We start from the raw sequence: 18,690 nt of genomic DNA on the forward strand, positions 1-18,690 counted from the left end.
AATATTGTAGCGCTTGCAAGATGGCCCTGAGTATCAGCGGCTGCATGCATATCCCAGCATGCCCAGCCGTGTAAATAGCCCCAGCATGTAGTTCTCATTGTTAATACTTGTTGTGTTCCCGATTGTCATGTGTGCCCTTGCCCTGTCTTATGTAAACCCGGTCTGATCCTAGCATGTCTTCAGCCATCGAGCAAATTACCCACCATGTGTGTGCCTTACGGTCCGGCGTCTGACCCGGAATCTGCATCAGAGTGCATAGTTACTTGTGTCCAGTCCTTCTAAGGGCAAAGACGATTGGTAGCACTTTTACAGCAGCATTTATTAGTAATTAATTGGGAATGATCTACAGCATAGAAAACATTTCTTTGAAAAGGGAAAAGAGCGGAGATGAAAAGAATAGAATCTATATGCTTATCCAGTGCAAGAACCAAATGACTGTTGAGTGGCTCAGTCGGCCAGGCCTCTGTGCTCACGCTTTCACCTCCCCTCTGTGTGCGACCTAAAGGAGAGCAAGTCGGGATATGCGAGGAGAAGCATTCCAGGGTGCTTTTGCTCATACCTATGCAAATGGAAAATGAAGCATCAACAGATGCCAGAGAGGCCCTGTTTCCTTATTCCCCAGAAGCTGCCCCCCCCCCCTCCCGGTAATCTGTGATGAGGTCAGTCAGCAAAAGTATTCAGTTACAGTTTCAGCTGTTCGCAAGGAGGAAGAATACAAATATTTAAACTATGGATGACTGTACGGCATCACGAATACGCCACATTTAGGCAATATACGGTTTCAACTTGAATAAGTGCAATTTACCTTGAAAACCAGTTACTAGATCTGGATTCTAGTGTTTCACGTTTATTCCTAAAGAATTGCTAAAGACAGGGGTGCAGGCTGGCTGTAGTGATACTATCCTTTACCCCTCGATTCATTCCTGCAAGAATCATATGCTCTTACTTACATTGAAAAAAACAAAATTGGTTTTTTAACTTAATATTGAATATTCATTAATGCAGATGTGCAGTTGTTATTATAAGAAATACATCTATTAGCAGACCAGACCCCTCTTACCCTGTGTAACAATGACCTAAGCTTCTTGTGAAACCGTAAATGACACCAAGATAATAGGTTTCTGCTATCTAACATTAATTTATGAGCATAAGGGCTGTTGAGATGTTTAGTTATTCGGTGATGGTAGGGCACCTCAACCTCAATTCATATGCAGGATTATCATACTGTATATAAAGTCAAATGACAACAATGTGATTTATTAATTTTAATTTATTCTGCAACTGTGTCATGTTCTGTCACAGATTCCCAATCAAGTGAAAAAAACAGATGAAAAAAAGATGCAAAATATGTTTTGGATTATTTTTTTAAAAAAAAACAGAACAATTCCAGGATGGCATGGTGGTGCAGTGCTCAGCAGTGCTCGGCATGGTGGTGCAGTGCTCAGCAGTGCTCGGCATGGTGGTGCAGTGCTCAGCAGTGCTCGGCATGGTGGTGCAGTGCTCAGCAGTGCTCGGCATGGTGGTGCAGTGCTCTGCAGTGCTCGGCATGGTGGTGCAGTGCTCAGCACTGCTGCACCACTCCTCTCCCTAGTTCCGTGTGTGTAGCTTCCATGTTCCATGTTCTCCCTGTGTCGTTCTAGGTTTGTTCTCTGGTTTCGCCCAGTTGGTGCTGGTGCCTCTCTGGGGTATGTTTAGACCCCTCTCCCCCTACATAGGACATGTGGGCAAAGACGGTAAATGAATCTAACCAGAATGCAAATCAAATGTAAAAAGGTAGCGGTGTTTGTGCTGAGTTCATTTAGCCATTAATCATAGTGTAATATAATAATTGGTAGCACTTTACATTGACTGCTGCACCTTCATAATGCATTCATAGAGAATTCATAATCAGCATTTAAGTAATATACATTAATCACAATCACTGCGTGATTATGGGGTGGTGCAGCGGTTAGCGCTGATGCCTCACACCTCTGGGACCCGGGTTTGAGTCTCTGCCAGGGTTCCATAGGGATGGAGCTTGCATGTTCTCCCCATGTTGTCGTGGGGTTTTCTCTGGGTGCTCTGGTGTCCACCCCCCCTCCACAATCCAAAAACATGCTGAGGCTGTTGGAAGTTACCAAATTGCTTGGAGGTGTGAGTGTACCCTGTGATGGGTTGGCATCCCATCCTGGGTAGTGCCCATAGTCTCTGGGCCCTCTGTGACCCTGATGAGGGTGATATTCTCAGAAAATGGATGATTACATGATTATAATGTTTGTTATTAATGAATGTTAAGGTGTCTTAGAATGTTAAGGGATGCTTACATGCTGCTCAATGAATGTTCTACAAACACAAGCGCACATTGCGGGCAATGCAAAGCTTTGCATTTCATCTAAACTTGGGAGGAAACTGAAGTAAATAATGAGCTGGGTGTGGGAGTCAAAGCCCCAAACCCGGAGACGTGGGAAGCGATGGTGCTCTCCAGATCGCCATGACGATAAGCAGCAACAGTGAAAACATCTTCCAACCGTTAATCCCGGTCACAATCACGGGAGTTTATCACTCACTTAAAATGACAGGTGTTGCACCCTCTGGGCATGTAATGCATTTTTAGTACAGTGTCAAATTATGCCTTTACGTAAATTTAACAACATACTTGTGAATTGAAGAACAAATTTCCTGAACTCAGTCTAATTTTTATTGTTTTTGTGATGGCTTCAAGAATTTCTGTCTGGGATCAATAAAATCAATCTAATTCGAATTCTAATTTTAATTCTAATTCTAATTCTAATTCTAATTCTAATATGTTACATTACTGGGAACCAAAATTCTGCAAGTCCAATGTAAAATTTTAGTTAAATTTCCAAAACTCACTAATTTTCACAAGAACCTACCACATGGACTGAGTGAATTGTGTAAATTTGCTCTTCAGTGATGTGTCAAACTCATGTCACCTGGGACTTGATGAACACCAGGAGTCGCAGGCTTGACATGTCGCAGCAGAGGGCTTTGCAACTGGCTCAGTCTTGCTGCTCCATAAGTTCTTGTTTGGTCTACCTTGTGTTCGTGTCGTTTTGTAATCTGTTTGTTTGGTGTTCGTCTTGGTTTTGCTTTGGCCCCCAGCTCAACCACCCACCCACGTTTGAGTCATCCTCCAACGCGGCTTATTCCGAAACCTCACATCTAATCGCCGTCCCGGGGTCCTGTGGAATCCTGTCCAGCAAAAAAAGCCGTCAGCATGGACTTGATGGTCCTCACCTCAATCCTGCAGCAATAAAACCTGCCTCAGAGAACCCTGAGTGCACTTTGTGACCATTCAAATTCATATCATAGCTTCAATATAGTTTAATCATCACCGATAACAAGATCATCAACTTCTGCATACCAGGCTTACGCTGTAATCTTAAAGACAGGTGTGATTCGTTCATGAGCAGGCCAGAGATTCAGGAACAGGAGCTGCAGAAGCAACGTGAGCCCTTTCCACAAATGGAAACGATCTTAGCAAGTCCCAGGAGGTGCTAGAAAACAACCGTTGGTTAAATTAATGGAAAAGGTCCTGGAACCGTTGGTTAAATTAATGGAAAAGGTCCTGGAACCGTTGGTTAAATTAATGGAAAAGGTCCTGGAACCGTTGGTTAAATTAATGGAAAAGATCCTGGAACCATTGGTTAAATTAATGGAAAAGGTCCTGGCAAAGTTGGCCTCGATGACGGCATTCGTGTTCCCATCTTGGATTTAGCTGACAGCCGCCAAACCAAGCGTGCTTATCAAACGAAGCGTATAGGGGCGTCGAGTTCTCCGGAGGTTTCTGGATAAGCTCCGGGAGCAAAAACTCGCTTACAGTTACGCCGTCAGTTTACCCAGCATGCCTGTCACACACAGGTGTAAGTCAACACAGAGCACTTGAGTGACTCCTGATGTTTCGCTGGATGGGTAAATGACACTCAAACAATAAGTGTTCTTGCTGCATGATGATCCTCTTGGTACTTTGGGAATGTGCCAGACACGACAACCGCTCAACGGGCAACGTGACGGAAACCAAACACCTCTGCTGGAAGGGGACTGGGAGCTGGGGCTGGGTCCCTTGGAATCAGTCACCCTGAACTCCTGAACCCTGAAGAGGCAGAGCCAGTTTTGTCAAAAGTGATAAGAGGAAGGAAAAAAATATAAGTTGGTGGTACTGTGGCGTAAATGTTATCATGCAGTGCAAACGGAAGCCAGTCGGAAACGTCACAGTGTTCCAGTTCTGGAATGACAAACCCGGTGGCAGATTTTTGACAGGCCCCAGGACGATATTGAATATACATCAAACAAACAATCAAACAAACGAACAAACAAATAAAAATGACATGACTGTTTCCACAGCTGTTTCATTTACTGAAATAGGACACCAGAGATACCAGTTTCTATTATCCAAATGTTATCAAACAAATGGGGTGATTTTACGCTGCATTTCTTGCCTAAGCGGATGATGTTCATACAGTGTTTCAGTTGACACAAAGTAGCTGTAGATATATGACCAGTAACTTTCCATTGAAAGGCATGGTATTTTAACCCACTGAGCCACACCTCCCCCCCCCCCCCCCATGAAAGCTTGTGCTTTCCACTTGGGGAATCAAACCCTGGCCTATCAAGTGACAGGCAGGGACACCAACCATTATGTTAAGAAGGATCATTTTATGGGCCGGAAAAGGCTCTCTGCCCTCAACTCCAACACTCACAGAACTGGGCTGCCTTCTAAACAGCCACAACAATAATTCTGTGCCCGTTCACAGATGCGGATTCTTCCTGTTGACAGGGGGGGATTTACTGTATAGCATAAATTAAATATTTGCATTTCAGAATGACACCCTCACTACGTTCTCTTCTTCTACAGGTTACTTACCAGGTGGAATGCAATAGGACAAAGAACGTGTGGGTTTATTTACCTCCCTATTAAATGTACAGTGAGTTGTAGGCCAGTTCAAACAGTGTGATAAACATCCCTGTCTATCACCTTTAAACAAAGCCTTTATTTTTTATGGCACCATAAAGTCAGATTTCACACAGAACTTATCTGCTACTGTCCTGCCTGACTCTGTGTCAGTCCATGATCTCACCCCATCTGATACAAGTGCCCCTTCGCCCCTCAGTGCAAGGGTGTCACCTTCCTCCCTGGCCTGAAGGGGGAGCTGTACAGTCTTTAGAAACTCCACCATGTGTTGAAATTCGGTAGAAACCGTTGTTGACTTACTGGTTCTGCGTCATGGCTCAGACGCTGCAGATCTGGAATGCGTGCAGCTGTGCAGCACCTAGCATGCAAATCATTTGGTACATTAAGAGCAAGACTCACAAATCTGCAACGGTTGCAACAGTGTCTGTGAAGACTCTCTATTACTCCTATCTTTCACCATCTTAAAATGTTCCTCTGCAGCAGGTCACAGGTAAGGATCATGCACTGATTATAGCACATTGCCGCACCCACCACACGACAAACCGCCTCAGGGACGAGAACCTGAGTGCAGCCATGCGGCAGGTGATACCTCAGCACCACACCAGTCCAAATAGACCAGTGTGAGTTCTTTTCCAGTGCCTGGGGTGTTAATCCTGCCACCAAACCCCCAAATTAGACCCTATAAATTGGAGGACCTCCTTGTAGGGCTGGATGTAGATTAACATCATACCTGGGACAAAGCAATTGCAGGTTAAGGGCCTTGTTCAAGGGCCTAACGGAGAAGAATCACTATCAGCTTTCATGGGATTGGAACCAGTAACCTTCCAGTTGCGGGCACAGATCCCTAGTCTCAGAGACACCACTCCGTCCTTCTCACAGAGCGGGATTAAATGTGACTTTTCTGGCATTCCCAGAGCGGGAGTGCTCCCATTCTTTCATCTTTCATCATTTATCTTGAGCTATTCTGGTGTACAAGTATTGTTCCAGCATATGAATCCCTCCACCCTGGACATGCTACACCCTTATCCGCGCGGTGGTGGCTTCCCGGCGTGCACATTTACCACACAAACCGAGGCGCGTTGGGCCTGTTATGAAACGGCGAACGGTCGGCGTTCAGTATATGCCTGACGCGGAAAGCTATGTGTCGTTTTGGCTTTTATCTCACTTTCCACACATCCATTGGGATGCTGCCCTTGTTAAAAGAGGACCTCCACATGGACGACTCAAAAAGTGCCCATTACGGCTAAACTCTAGACTGCCCACCTTAATACGTACTGTTAGCTGTTAGCTGATTATCCCAACAGAGCAGAATTTAACTGAAATTAGTTTTTTTTATTACCAAACTAGATGAGCTGGAACAATGGAATGGGCAAGGAGCAGGAAACCTGAAAAAATTTCTAGGGAAACCATTTTTGCATAGACGTTTTTTTATTGGGAGAAAAGTTCTTAGGCATATGGATTAAGTTCTCTGTCCAGCTGTTTGGAGGGAAATGCCATGAAAGGGTTCTGACGCTTGTGAACATGAAGCTTTATTTTCTAATGGCCCACTGAAGAACGAGGCTCTGATCTGATCTGAAAGGGTGTTCTAGCTCAGTGCGTAGCTGCATCTCATTAAACCTTCAGGGCTGGGTGTTCAAATCTCATCTCTGCTCTGTGTGTCTACATGCTCTCCCAGGCTGGTACTCCGACTTCCTCCTGAAGTCTAAAGGCACACATTCAGGCTAATTGTGTACGTGAGCCCTGTGGTTTCCTCAGTGTCCCCTGTCTTGCATTTTGTGATGGATTGGTTTTCCGTCTGGGGTGTCCCTATCTCATGCCCATTGATGGACTGATATCTTCTCCTTGATACCTTGTACCCTGTGCCACCTGGAATAAGCTCTATCTCCCCTACAAACATGTAATGGATATGCAGCTGGAAAATGCACATTTCTGTCAAAACCTGCAGAGGTGTTTCTAATCAGTTTAAGGCATAAATTCCACAATTAGGATGAGGACATTTTGTATTTTGTACTGTAAGGCTTGTTGTCTCTGGAAAAAAAACATGAAAGTATCACAAACACTGCAGTTATTCATTTATAAAACGAAATCTGACCATATACATCAACATGTAAACTTAGAGGTGCTTGCATTGTTAAGATTGGCACTTTATAGTGATATTCGCACAAAGCAGAGGATGAGCCCAAAGCCGTGGTCAAGGTACCGTCCATATGTTGCCTTTGCAGTCCACCGTTGATCATTGATTCTTCGGCAACCTGACATGGCTGATGTGAAATCTACAGTAACCAGGCCGTGGAACGCTGGGGGTAGAGTTGAAATTGCAGGATCGTCCCATACTGAAGAATAAATTGTTGTGATGCAGGAAAATACGCAATCTGTCACGTATTTTCATTCACATTATGCCCCTTTTGTTTTACTGTGGGACCATTCTTTTATCGTTTGTCCGTGCAATTTTTGTACAATGTAAACCAGTCTGTGGACACCAGAAGGCTGGGAACCCCTACTCTACAGAAGTAGGTTGGTCACCAACAGAGCAGTTTGCACAACCTTCTGGAACCCTCTGGGGTTACTGGGGACACAGTTTGGTGACGTGGCCCCAGCTAGGCATCCAGAGGGTCTCCATTGGCTGGGGCGTGATCCCTGTGCTCGGCCTGTAGCTGTGCCACCATCTTCAGCAGGGAGTCTCTCTCAAGCTCAAGAGCTCCGATCTTCTGATGCAGGTTCCCCTCACGGCTCAGGAGCTCTGCCACGTTTGTCTCTAGTGAGTCCAGCTTGGCGTGCGCCACCTGCAGGACAGGAGGAGGTAAGGCAATAGCAGAGCTAGGGTTCTGGAGGAGAGCAAAAGTGGCAGAGCCGAGACCAGTACCTGAAGCTCTTCCAGCAGGTCCAGGTTCTGCTGCCGCAGGCACCGGTTGGCCCTCTCCAGTTGGGCTGCCTTCTGCTGCTGGCTGAGTGAGGCAGGGGCTTCAAAAAGTTGGTCCTGCAGCACGTGATACTCCACCTCATAGGCCTGTAGCTGCTTGGACAGGTCCATCTCCAACACCTGCCCGCAATGGGAGAGACCAAGCCTCAGCGGTGAGTGAGGGCCAATGAAATCCAGTGGACCGAGGAGCTGCAGTGTGAACTCATTGGTTAAATAAATGTGCTAACTTAGCTGGCTAGCAGAGTAGTGTGAAACTCATGGAAGATCCCACAGAGACAAAGTGCAGCCCCTGCTCAGGCCCATTCATCGACTTGGTGAGATATCAGACATCTCAAGCGGTACTTTAAGAATACCTGGCAGATTTAGCCAACAAGCTAAACTATTAACTCTTTATTTACAAGTTCAGAGAGCAGAGCCTGGGGTGGAGGCTGGTTCAGGCAGGTCCGGTGGACATCAGGCCCAAACTGAGAAGACCAATAAGTCTTAAGAAGTACGACTCTCTGGCATCCATCGACCGAACACTGCAGAACTCTGACCTGCCCCATTACAAGAATCTATTCAGCAACACATCACTGTGCAGCAGAGCAAACAGGCATAAGGGCAGTTTCTTGCCAAAAGCCATCACTCTTACGAACAGCTGAACCAGATACATCAGCTCAGGAGCACTGCTACTCCACCATTACCACATAACGTAAGTAACTCACCATCCTTATTGTTTTGTGTATATTGTATTTATTCCTGTACTCCTTGCACTGCACTTCAGCACTTTTACACACTCATCAGGCCCATGCTGATATACCATGCTGCCATATGAATTGAAAACTTGACATTTTATCAAAACTGAGCCTCTTAGGCCCAGTTTTAACTCTTGGCAAAATCTTAGGTCGGCTATGCTTGATTGTGAAGAAAACACTATCTACCTACCTACTACACATATGGGTGGGCAATCAAGCTCGTCAGACCTGACCGTTGGCACATTCCACGGAAAAGACGTCAAAGACAATGAGAAAAAGAGAAATACAGAAAACAAAGGTGCTTGGGGAAAGCGTCCCAAAGACGTGTGCCACAAAGCCCAGGGGGCAATGTAACGCGAAGATGGTGAGGAACCAGGGTGGGGCGCAGGGGTGGGCAATCTTATCCGCAAAGGGTCACTGTGTATGCAGGTTTTCACTGCAACTCCCTAATTAGGTCACTAATTAGAGGACTGATTGAGTCCTCACACCTGGGTTTGAACAGCTGACCTAAAGGTTACCCAGAAAACCTGCAACACCGGCCCTTTGTAGATAAGATTGCCCACCCCTGGCCTAGTGTGTTCTCCTGTTGCCCAGTTTGCTGCATGGTTTAATGGGCTAAACGAGTGGCTGTGTCATTCAGGCTCCCTTTTTGTTCTTGCTTTATTCTTGTGCTGGTGTATTTCTGTACTGTTCCTTGATTTGATTGGTTACCTTTGTTGCTCTAGTCTCCCGTGGTGTTTGATCCATTAGGGCCTGATTGCCCACACCTGTTCTTAGTCTCGAGTGATTGTTAACTGCCCCCACCTGTCTCTAATTATCTGTGTATATAAGTGCCTACCCATGCTTCAGTCTTCAGTCATTCATTGAATTTGTTTGTGTTTTTGCTGCGTGTTTTTGCTGCCGGTACCCTGTGTGTTGTTGCTTTTGTTTCCTGCTTGTTCCCCTTAAGAGTCAAAGTCTGTTTGCCTTATGTTCCCTATGCTCCCTGTGAAAGGTGCCTCAGTGTTTCCCTGTTCCTTCTGATCCCTCGTGGTCCCTCTGTTCTGTTTCTCTTTTTCTGAATTCAGTTTATAATACAAGCCCCTTCCTCTGGTAGCCTCACTGTGGATGGTCTTTCAACCAAGCATGCCGGTGTAACAAGTATTGGTGATGGGAATCAAAAATGAGGACAGACAGGTACACAGGTTTATTATGTCAGTAGACAAACCTGTTTAATTACGCATGGATCATCTACAAATTTACCGCATGACGGACCCTGAAAATGTGAACTTGCCTTCGCAAAAAGAAAAATTCAGAAATTTCTGGCATTCTTCATCCGCACAAAGGACCTCGCGCATGGAGAAACATGGCAATAACATCCCTGGGTGCTGTCACATCTGTTTGTGATGCAAGTGATCCCACACACTCCACATAAATAGAAGATGCATTTATTTAACAGAGGCTCTTGTTCAAAGTGACACGTGAATGAGGTTGGCCTGGGTCCCAGGAGCAGTTACACTTAAGAGTGCTGCTCAAGGGTCCAACAGTGATCTGAGTACTCTGCTTGAATCCACAGTACTCTGGCACAGAGTCACAAACGCATCCTGCAGATCTACACATTACCCCTGCTCCACACAAACCTATCCAAAGCCACAGTTTACACTAAGTTTATAATTATGCTAACACTTGGGCTATATATTGATGAGCCAAAACATTATGTCCACCCCCATGTGGACATGGGGCAGCAGCGGTGGCCTAATGGTCAGGGAAGCACACTTGTGATTGAAAGGTTGCTGGTTCCAATCCCCAGCCATTAAGGTACCGCTGAGGTACCCTGAGCAAGGTACCGCCCCCAAGGGCCAAATCATTATGGCCAGACCACTGGGTCAGAGCGTCTGAAACGCCAAGGCTTGTGGGTCGCTCACGGTCAGTCGGGCCGAGTACCTAGTGAGATGGGACTGAGGAGGGAAAAACCATGAACCGCTGACAGGATGTTGGGCAGCCAGGGCTACCAGTTGTGAATGAGGACTATCTCATGTGGTACAAACCAGCAGAAGGGCACAAATGGCAGATACATTTGATGACGGTCATGGGAGTAATACTGTATGTCACAACACACAAGACAGAGAGCCTTGCTTCATATGGGGCTGCTTAGCTGCAGGCCAGTCAGAGTGTCCATACTCACCCCTGTCTACTGTTGAATACACCCACAGTGAGCATGAAAGCATTGGAACTGGACTGTGGTGTAATGGAAGATGGTCACTTGGGCCAACGAATGCCGTTATCTATTGCAACATGTGGACAGCTGGGTACATGTCGAGTGTCTGTGGGATGTGTTGGACCAACAAGTCTCATCTACGTATTTGTAGCACCATATGTACTACATATGTACTGTTGGTGGTTCCTGGTTTGTCCCTCCTCAGTCTCAGTAGGTCCTCACCACAACTGACCGTGCGCAACCCCGCAAGCTCTGCCGTTTTAGAGATAGTGGCCCTGATCAAAATCATTCAGATCTTAATCCCTGCTCATTTCTTCACCATTCAAGACATTGACTACGAGCACCAAATGTTGACGCACCACCTAAAATAACCTAGACCTTGACATGCACTGTTTTTACAAGCCAGTCAACGTTGGGGTGGCCATAATGTTCTGACTCATCAGCGTGTAGCTTATGTACCTTAAGCTGAAATATGCACTCACTTTCCCAGAAGCTGCACTTCTAATGCATTGTACTTTTCATTTGTTAGAGGCTTTTAAGCTTCACGTAGGTCCCATTTTCCTGTGTTAGAGGAGAATGTCGCGAGTACAGTACCTGATTGATGGTCTTCTCCATCTGCACCAAGCCCAGCTTGGGCAGGGTGGACTTGATGAAGTCCACTATGGCTTCCAGGCTGTTTTGCTGCATGATTAGTGGCTTATGACTTCCCAGAAGGCTCAGGGCCACCTTAAAGATAGCTTCAGAACCCTGGAGGAACAGCATGTCTGGAGAAAGAACAAACAACAGATAAAAAGAAGCACTTTCATTTCGATTTTCAATGGCCATATAGCCTTTGTTCTGAGCCAGCTATACTCCCACTTATATATTTAATTTAATTTAACCTTAATTCTGTAAATTCTCTCAGGAGCATGCAGATTTATATTTTACTGCATGTTGTACCTGTATAACAAATATCTCGCATTTTGTAAAAGCATTCATGTAGAGCTTACGGACGTGCCACTTAAACTCCCTTTAGATCTGTATCTTTCTAGGGCTGTGCAAATTCTCTGGAAAACCAAAATGAAAACAGACAGAGATACCGCAGCACAATCGCATTTGAGACCCACACAACATCGCATTTCAGAATTTATCCACAACCTGTGAGGTATGTGAGGGTTTCAATGGGACCTTTTGTATCAAAACAATGGGCAGCCGGCAGAACCGAGGCGCCCGGAGCAGGCGAAAGCTCGTCAGACCTGACCGTCGGCACCTTCCACGGAAAAGACGTCAAAGCAGGGGAGAGAAAGTGAAATCCGGAAAACAAAGGTGATTGAGGAAAGCGTACCGAAGACGCGTGCCACGAAACCCAGGGGGAAATGCGACGAGAAGATGGTGAGGAACCAGGGAGTGGCGTACAGGCTGGGCCCGATGTTGTGGTTCTCCAGGTGGCAGTAGAGCTCTCGGTGGTAGTCATGGAGCAGCCGGGACAGCTGGTACATCTGGATCTGGGGTCGAGGAGATGATAGAGGTCATAGTTTGGCCAGCAAAGGGGAATTTTTACAGCTCCGGTCCCTCGAGGCTAAAAGATTCATACTCTGGACCCTGGAACGTGAGAATAGCTGACAGACAGAGCAAGAGTGACCATTAAAGTTCAAGCAGCTAGAGGAACACGGTCCCACCTGCAGGATGATCATATCCGGCCGGTACTGTCTACGCAGCCCCAAGTCGTACATCAGGAAGGTGAGCATGCTGAAGGCCTCCTCCTCGTCCATGTGCAGCAGAAGAACCCCGGCCACGAAGCTCAGGCCCTGGCAGTAGCCCACCTCAGAGTCCAGCAATGAGTAGGCCTTCAGCAGGTTGTAAAGGGAGCGCTGGCCCAAGCCATGCTTGGCCGAGAAGTAAGGGTGCGTGGGGAAAGTTCGACCTTAAGCACAAATGGAAAAACAAAACACAAAAAAAGGAATTTGGAGACACCCCCAGAGTAATTACGCTGGCCCATTTTTGTAGAAGCTAAACCAGCAGTCATGTTAAAGCAAGACGAGATCCACTAATGACAGGGAAACAATCCTTTATCACCCAGACAGTGCCGCATTAAAGATAATGGAAAGACACCTCTGTACATTTATAGCTTAAAACTTTATTGCAGAATTACGTTATTCCTCGGAAGGGCAGAATTCGCAGAACACAGATTTAAATAACATGTTCTTTGACTACATCACAGCTGTAGAATGTGGCACGCAGCTAAGGACCATCACGTCATGCCAAGTTGATGTCTATCTATCTGGGCAGGGCTACACAAATGCATGGCTGGGCCACTAAAAAAATCCATGTTCACACACTCATGGGCGCCTCCTAGTGTCTGGGCCCTTACTCCCCCCTTATGGGTGCCCCTGTTCCAGAGCATGTCCCGTTCACCTAGATCGATGAGGATGGCATGCTGTTGGGAGGTAATCTGCCCGAGGAGGTCCCTGTAGGAGGCGTCCCGGCCGGTGTGGCGGCAGGGGATCCGCTGCCTCAGGAGGTGCTGCTCAGAGAGGAACCTCCAGATCTCGCCACGGTGGCTCCTGGGGACACCTGCCCAGGGGTGACACACCAGAGAAGGTTATGTTTTCAGTAGCCACGCTTTCACTGTAGCTCTTCGTATCATGTCTTGAGTTACGACTGTCACTCGTCCTTTCTCATGGCTTTTAGCTCTCTGGCATTCGTGCCCGCCGACGTTTAGGCTTGCATCCAGTTTCGGAAAAATGACACCACTTGACACTTGACCGCACAAGAAGCAATTTCAGTGCGTAATAAAGATATTGCTGCTCTTCTGCTGTAACCAATTGAGTATCAAATTTCTGGCTCTGTCTCGGAGAATATAACAAGTCAGGCTTTTGTGTTTCTATAAACAATTAGGACTGGTGGACCAAGCATGAGGTTCTGAACAGCTAAGGAACACGCTCTCAAGAGTTTTGTTTATATTAAATATTTTGCTGAAACCAGTAAAAAACCATCAGGTAAAAAGCTGGTCTGTCTCTGCTCATCCTTACCCTGCCACACGGCACTGTGGATCTTCTCTATGTCAAACTGGACTTTGGTTCTCCCTGGGGTCTCCAGCATCTGCTCCCACACCACGGTGACGTCCTTCAAGCACGGCGTGAGCTCCTCGTAACCCAGCTTCAGCCGCTTGTTCTGGAGGTCGCTCTCGGAGGCTTGGGAACAAGGTGTTGGTTAGGAGCCCACGAGGGCTGGCTTAACGGCCGGCAAAGTTCAGGCTTCCGGAAAGTTCCGGTGAAATCCGAATATTTAAAGCATACCGGGGTGTATAGAACTCATTTGACACCAACACTGAAGAAAGAAATTAACGTGCTTTGGGGTACCAATACACAGAAGCCTTATATCATTATTACAATGTTAACGTGAACCATCGAGTGATAAATACACAGGAACAGGAGCTGTTCTCACTCCTAGAGTCTAGTAGGAGGTGTTTGTAACACCAGAACATTGAAGAGCAGATGATGAACAGCAGTAATACAGCTTTCTACAACCACTCACATCATCAACGGTTATTACTTACACCTGCACTTTGTGTGAATCATTGCACCTCTGTTGTTTATTTATTACTGATTTGTGCACTATTCTTGTACCGGCTGTGTCTGAACAAATACGCACATGGCCAATGAAACACCTCAAATCTTCTTCCGGATCTAGCTCCATGGAGGTCTCAGGCCTCCCTGCCCTCTGATCGCTTTTTGGGGTGTGACAGATGCTATCTTTACCCTACTGATCCTCCTTGGTGACTGTAAGATGCCTTCAAGGACATTTATATCATATGTGGTGCACCTGGTTATACTGGTAGGAACAGAAAGAAGGTCACAGAAGGTGAGATTATTGTCATTTCTATCATCGCTACCTACAGGAATCTCTGGGTGCCACATTCAGATCGATGTGGGACAGTATGAGATTCTTAGATAAAGACATCTACGTGTATTGTTCTCTATCTGCAGGAACTTGATGATGACCACATCTGAGGAACCAAGGCTTTCCGGTTCTCCAGAGGGCTGACATAACTGCCCTGCCAAAGTGGAGAGGAATTATGGAAAACATCTGCACCTGGAACAGTTCCTGGCTACTCTAGAAAAAAACACACCCGGCACACACCAAACCACCAAACCAGGAGGTGTAAGACAACAGCTCTTCACTAAAATGCCGATACAGGAAATTGTACTTTTCACTCTGGTTGCATGAGAATCTAGGATGCCAGGAGGTGCACTGATGCGCAGTCCCTCTGCTCTGCTGATTTCTAATGGATTGTTTTGACTTGAAAAAAATCTAGAACGAAAAACAGCCACCCACAAAAGGAGGCCATCACCCAAAGGGAAGCCGCCCCGGGATCAGGCACCAGGAAGAACTGATATCGCTAAGAATCAAGCAAAGAAAATGTTACAAAATGGATGAGATAATTATGGCCCACGTCACCAATGGTAAGACCTGCTTCCCTGTCTCCTCTGTGTCTGCCTGCTCGAGGTAAGATCTCCTCTAAGATCTCTATAGTGACAGCACCTTTAGGGTCGGTGAGTCACCGGTCAGGCCTTTCCAACACTGACACTCTCTTTGAACGCCCCGGCGGAAAGATGTGGACAGGTCGGGGGTGATGCCATCCTCCAATGTCATCCACGTCAGACACTCTTAAGATTAAGATTGACTTTACCGATTGCAGAGGGAAACTCTGGGAATACAGAAGTGCCTTCAAAACATTCATATGTGTTGCACCTGTGTATACTGGCATAAATGGCTGAAATGAGGTCATGGTGGGTGAGATTATTGCCATTTCGATCATCACTACTGGCATTCACTTCTGGGTGCTACGCCTGGGGCAGTTCAAGGGAAGATTCTTAGATAGCCGCATCCACACCCATTGTTCTCCATCTGCAAGGACTTCAGGAGGTTGGCGGTGTTTGAGGAACCATGGCTTGAGCACCATCACATTGACACTCCCTCCCTGTCGCAGGATCTCGCAGAAGACTCCTCCATCTCCACACCCCATCCTATCCCTGTCCCCATCATCCATTCCACACTCACCTTGCAGCTTCTGGTTCTCCTGCTCCATCCTCAGCAGTAGGATCTGCTGCAAGATGGCCTTCCTCCAGCGCTCCCTCACGAGCGACCCCCTCCGCCTCGCCGGACCCTCGCCAGCCTCCCTCAAGGACACTCCACCCTCTGAGCTGTCCCCTCCCTCTACAGAAGGTCCGCCGGCTGTAGGGGGAGGAGAAGAAAGCACCGAGCACCCCACTGAGTCAACATGAAGAGGGCAAATACCCAGTATCTGGAAGGTTCCTTTCTTGGTCACAGTGACAGGTAAGCAGGTAACCTATAATAGGTGGCTATCTGAAAATAAAAAATCTTAGATTAAATCTCTGAAATTATCCACGGAACACGCTGAAATAAAATGTCATCATTCTGGTGGAGTAACTTTTATCCATTTTGCAAGATCTCATCCTGCACAGGGTCATGAGAGAGGCCCTGGGCAAGATGCCAGCCAACTGGGCTGCAAACAGATGCTACTCTTACTGTATGCTGTAAAAGGAAGTCTAAATAATATAGGAAGAACATGCAAACTACACGCACGGAGCAAAGGGGGGATTCGAACCCCTAACCGTGGAGTTTTGAGGCAGCAGCACTACCCATTCAGCCACCTGTGAGAATGGACCACTTTTCAAATTCATACACATCTGCTGGGAAATCCACAGGGTTTTTTTCTTCATTGCACTACAAAGAATTACAAATAAAATGACATTCTAATAATAATAGATACTTCATCAATCCCCCTGGGGAAATTGTTTTTACGCCTCCCTCAACTTGCCCTTTGTAGAGTAAGCTGTCCACGAAGGGCAGCCACCTGTAGTGGCACCCAGGGAGCTGGGGGTTAAGGGCCTTGCTGAAGGAGCCACAGACATGCTAAGGCGGGGTTTGAACCCATAACCTTCTGATTACAGGCACAGCCCACTGAGCCACATGCTGCTTCTTAGTAGAATCCTTCCCTTTAATGATCACGCGAACCACGGTCATGTTAAAAAAATAAAAAAAAACGTAATGCATGAAAATGGCATAGCAGAAATTTTTGATCTAGACTATGAGGGAAAAAAAAATGCCGCTGTATCACATATATTGTGCTTCATGAAAGTTACAGCAGATTTTGACTCTGTTTTGACCTGCATGTATCTGATCATGTGATAAACAAACCCCAACATCATAGGATGCCAGTGAGGTTCAGTCATTATAGCGGCATGGGTGTGTTTGCTGAGGCGGAAACGTTAAGCTGAAGGTCTATATGGCAGATGGTATGCAGCGAATGCCAACCCGTGATGCAGAGATAAAGACTGCAAATGGAAAATGGTGTGTTCTGGCAAGATGTAACGACTCACGCCAAAACCTGAGGGAATGTACATCGACCCTTCATTCAACCAGTTATCCAGTACAAAAACGTGGGGAGCGTGAATCTCCCACAATGCATCCTGGATGGGATACCCGTCCACACACACTAAAGACCGTAATATATGTATAAAATGCCCACTGTCCATTCTCATGCTTTTGGAGTGTAGGTAGGAATGAGCGCTCCCAGCAGAAACCTAAACATTCATTTACATTTTTATTATTTCAGCGAACGCAGCAGGGTGAGTCTGTCCCTGGAGCCGCTGGGGGTTAAGGGCCCTGCTCAAGGGCCCGAAGGTGACATCACTCTGCCAACACAGGGATTCAAACCGGCAACCTTCCGATCACAGGCACAAAACAGCAATCTACTAAGCCACACTGCCCACACCTTCACCCTTTGCCCCTGGTCCCAGGAGTATTCTTGGAACCTGAGCCTTGCCATGGTGCCACAGTACACAGCACAGAGATTAAAAACCATCTCCATTCAGACGGCCAGGAAGAGCAGAGAAGCGTGAAGCAGAAAGTCATTACCACACGCTAACGCTAACTTCTGTGCAGACAGCATATAGCGCGATGCTATAGCGACACAGTCCTCTCTAGCAAGCGTTTAGTTTCTGGTCCGTGGCAGAGCTTGCTAGAGATTAACAGCTCTGCGCCTCTTTAGTACCACGCTGCGGCGTGAGCAGCAGGCCAGGGCTTGCCGGGAATCACCAGGCAGACACGTACACATCCGAAACACGAAGAGGAATTCTGAAACGTGAAAAAACAGGCGTGGGCTTCAGCAAAACCAAGGATCCAAAAGCAGATTTATTAAGCAAAAAACAGTCTGTGTGTTCACAGGCAAGCATGTGTGTCTTGGTTGAGTTATGGAAAATCTGTGTGTGTCTGTGTATGTGTGTTTGTGTGAATGTTGGATTAAATTCTGGACTAATCTGTGCATTCCTTACAAATATTACAATCAACGGTTATTAAGACTTAAGTCAAAATACTTGTAAACAGCTCAGTGAACAAAACGTAAACTGCCACCACAAGTCCAGTCCTGTGCAAAAGTCTCACGCTGCCAAAGAAAATTATCTTTAAATTATGTTGATGTTTTCATACCATCAGAGTGTGTCAATTTAAAACCTCTCCTCAAATCACCCCTGTATTTGCAATAAACATTCCAAAATATACGCATGAATTTGTTCAACTCGACGACAATCGCACCTTGTTCGGTGACTTAAAATAATTTCTCAACCAGTGTAAAAACTGGACAGAGACTGGGCTGAAATACACGGATCCTTATTAACATGACTTACACCCCTTACACAAGTTCTTCTGAAGCAGGCAAAGAAGAGAGATACCACTACACCCACACAGAGCCTTTCTTCTGCAGGATTTAGATGCTGTGCTTTTGTTCTGGGGTTTGGCTTTGTTTGGGCTCGACTGGCACACCCAGCCTCTGCCCATCGCTCAGTCACACAGCTGTCCGCAGTTAGCGATCCGGGTCCTGTATGGGGAGGCAGGTCCGTCGGACCCCAGGCAACAAGATCTC

At 46.5% G+C, this 18,690-nt stretch overlaps 1 protein-coding gene across 2 annotated transcripts in view; it reads right to left on the reverse strand.

Moving 5' to 3' along the window:
• Positions 1-6,321: 6,321 nt before the first annotated feature.
• Positions 6,322-18,690, reverse strand: part of LOC111833259 (TBC1 domain family member 1-like) — a 30,129-nt gene continuing 17,760 nt past the window's right edge. For both annotated transcript variants that reach the window (XM_023791345.2, XM_072697913.1), the window contains 8 exons: positions 15,807-15,980; positions 13,775-13,936; positions 13,158-13,316; positions 12,422-12,666; positions 12,088-12,247; positions 11,358-11,527; positions 7,776-7,952; positions 6,322-7,695 (listed from right to left, as the gene is read on the reverse strand). In XM_023791345.2, coding sequence (XP_023647113.1) covers positions 7,510-7,695; positions 7,776-7,952; positions 11,358-11,527; positions 12,088-12,247; positions 12,422-12,666; positions 13,158-13,316; positions 13,775-13,936; positions 15,807-15,980 — 1,433 coding nt within the window. In that variant the 3' untranslated portion in view covers positions 6,322-7,509. The remainder of the gene's footprint in view (positions 7,696-7,775; positions 7,953-11,357; positions 11,528-12,087; positions 12,248-12,421; positions 12,667-13,157; positions 13,317-13,774; positions 13,937-15,806; positions 15,981-18,690) is intronic.

The sequence above is a fragment of the Paramormyrops kingsleyae genome, chromosome 12 (genome assembly GCF_048594095.1).
Source record: "Paramormyrops kingsleyae isolate MSU_618 chromosome 12, PKINGS_0.4, whole genome shotgun sequence".
NCBI classification, from domain to species: domain Eukaryota; kingdom Metazoa; phylum Chordata; class Actinopteri; order Osteoglossiformes; family Mormyridae; genus Paramormyrops; species Paramormyrops kingsleyae.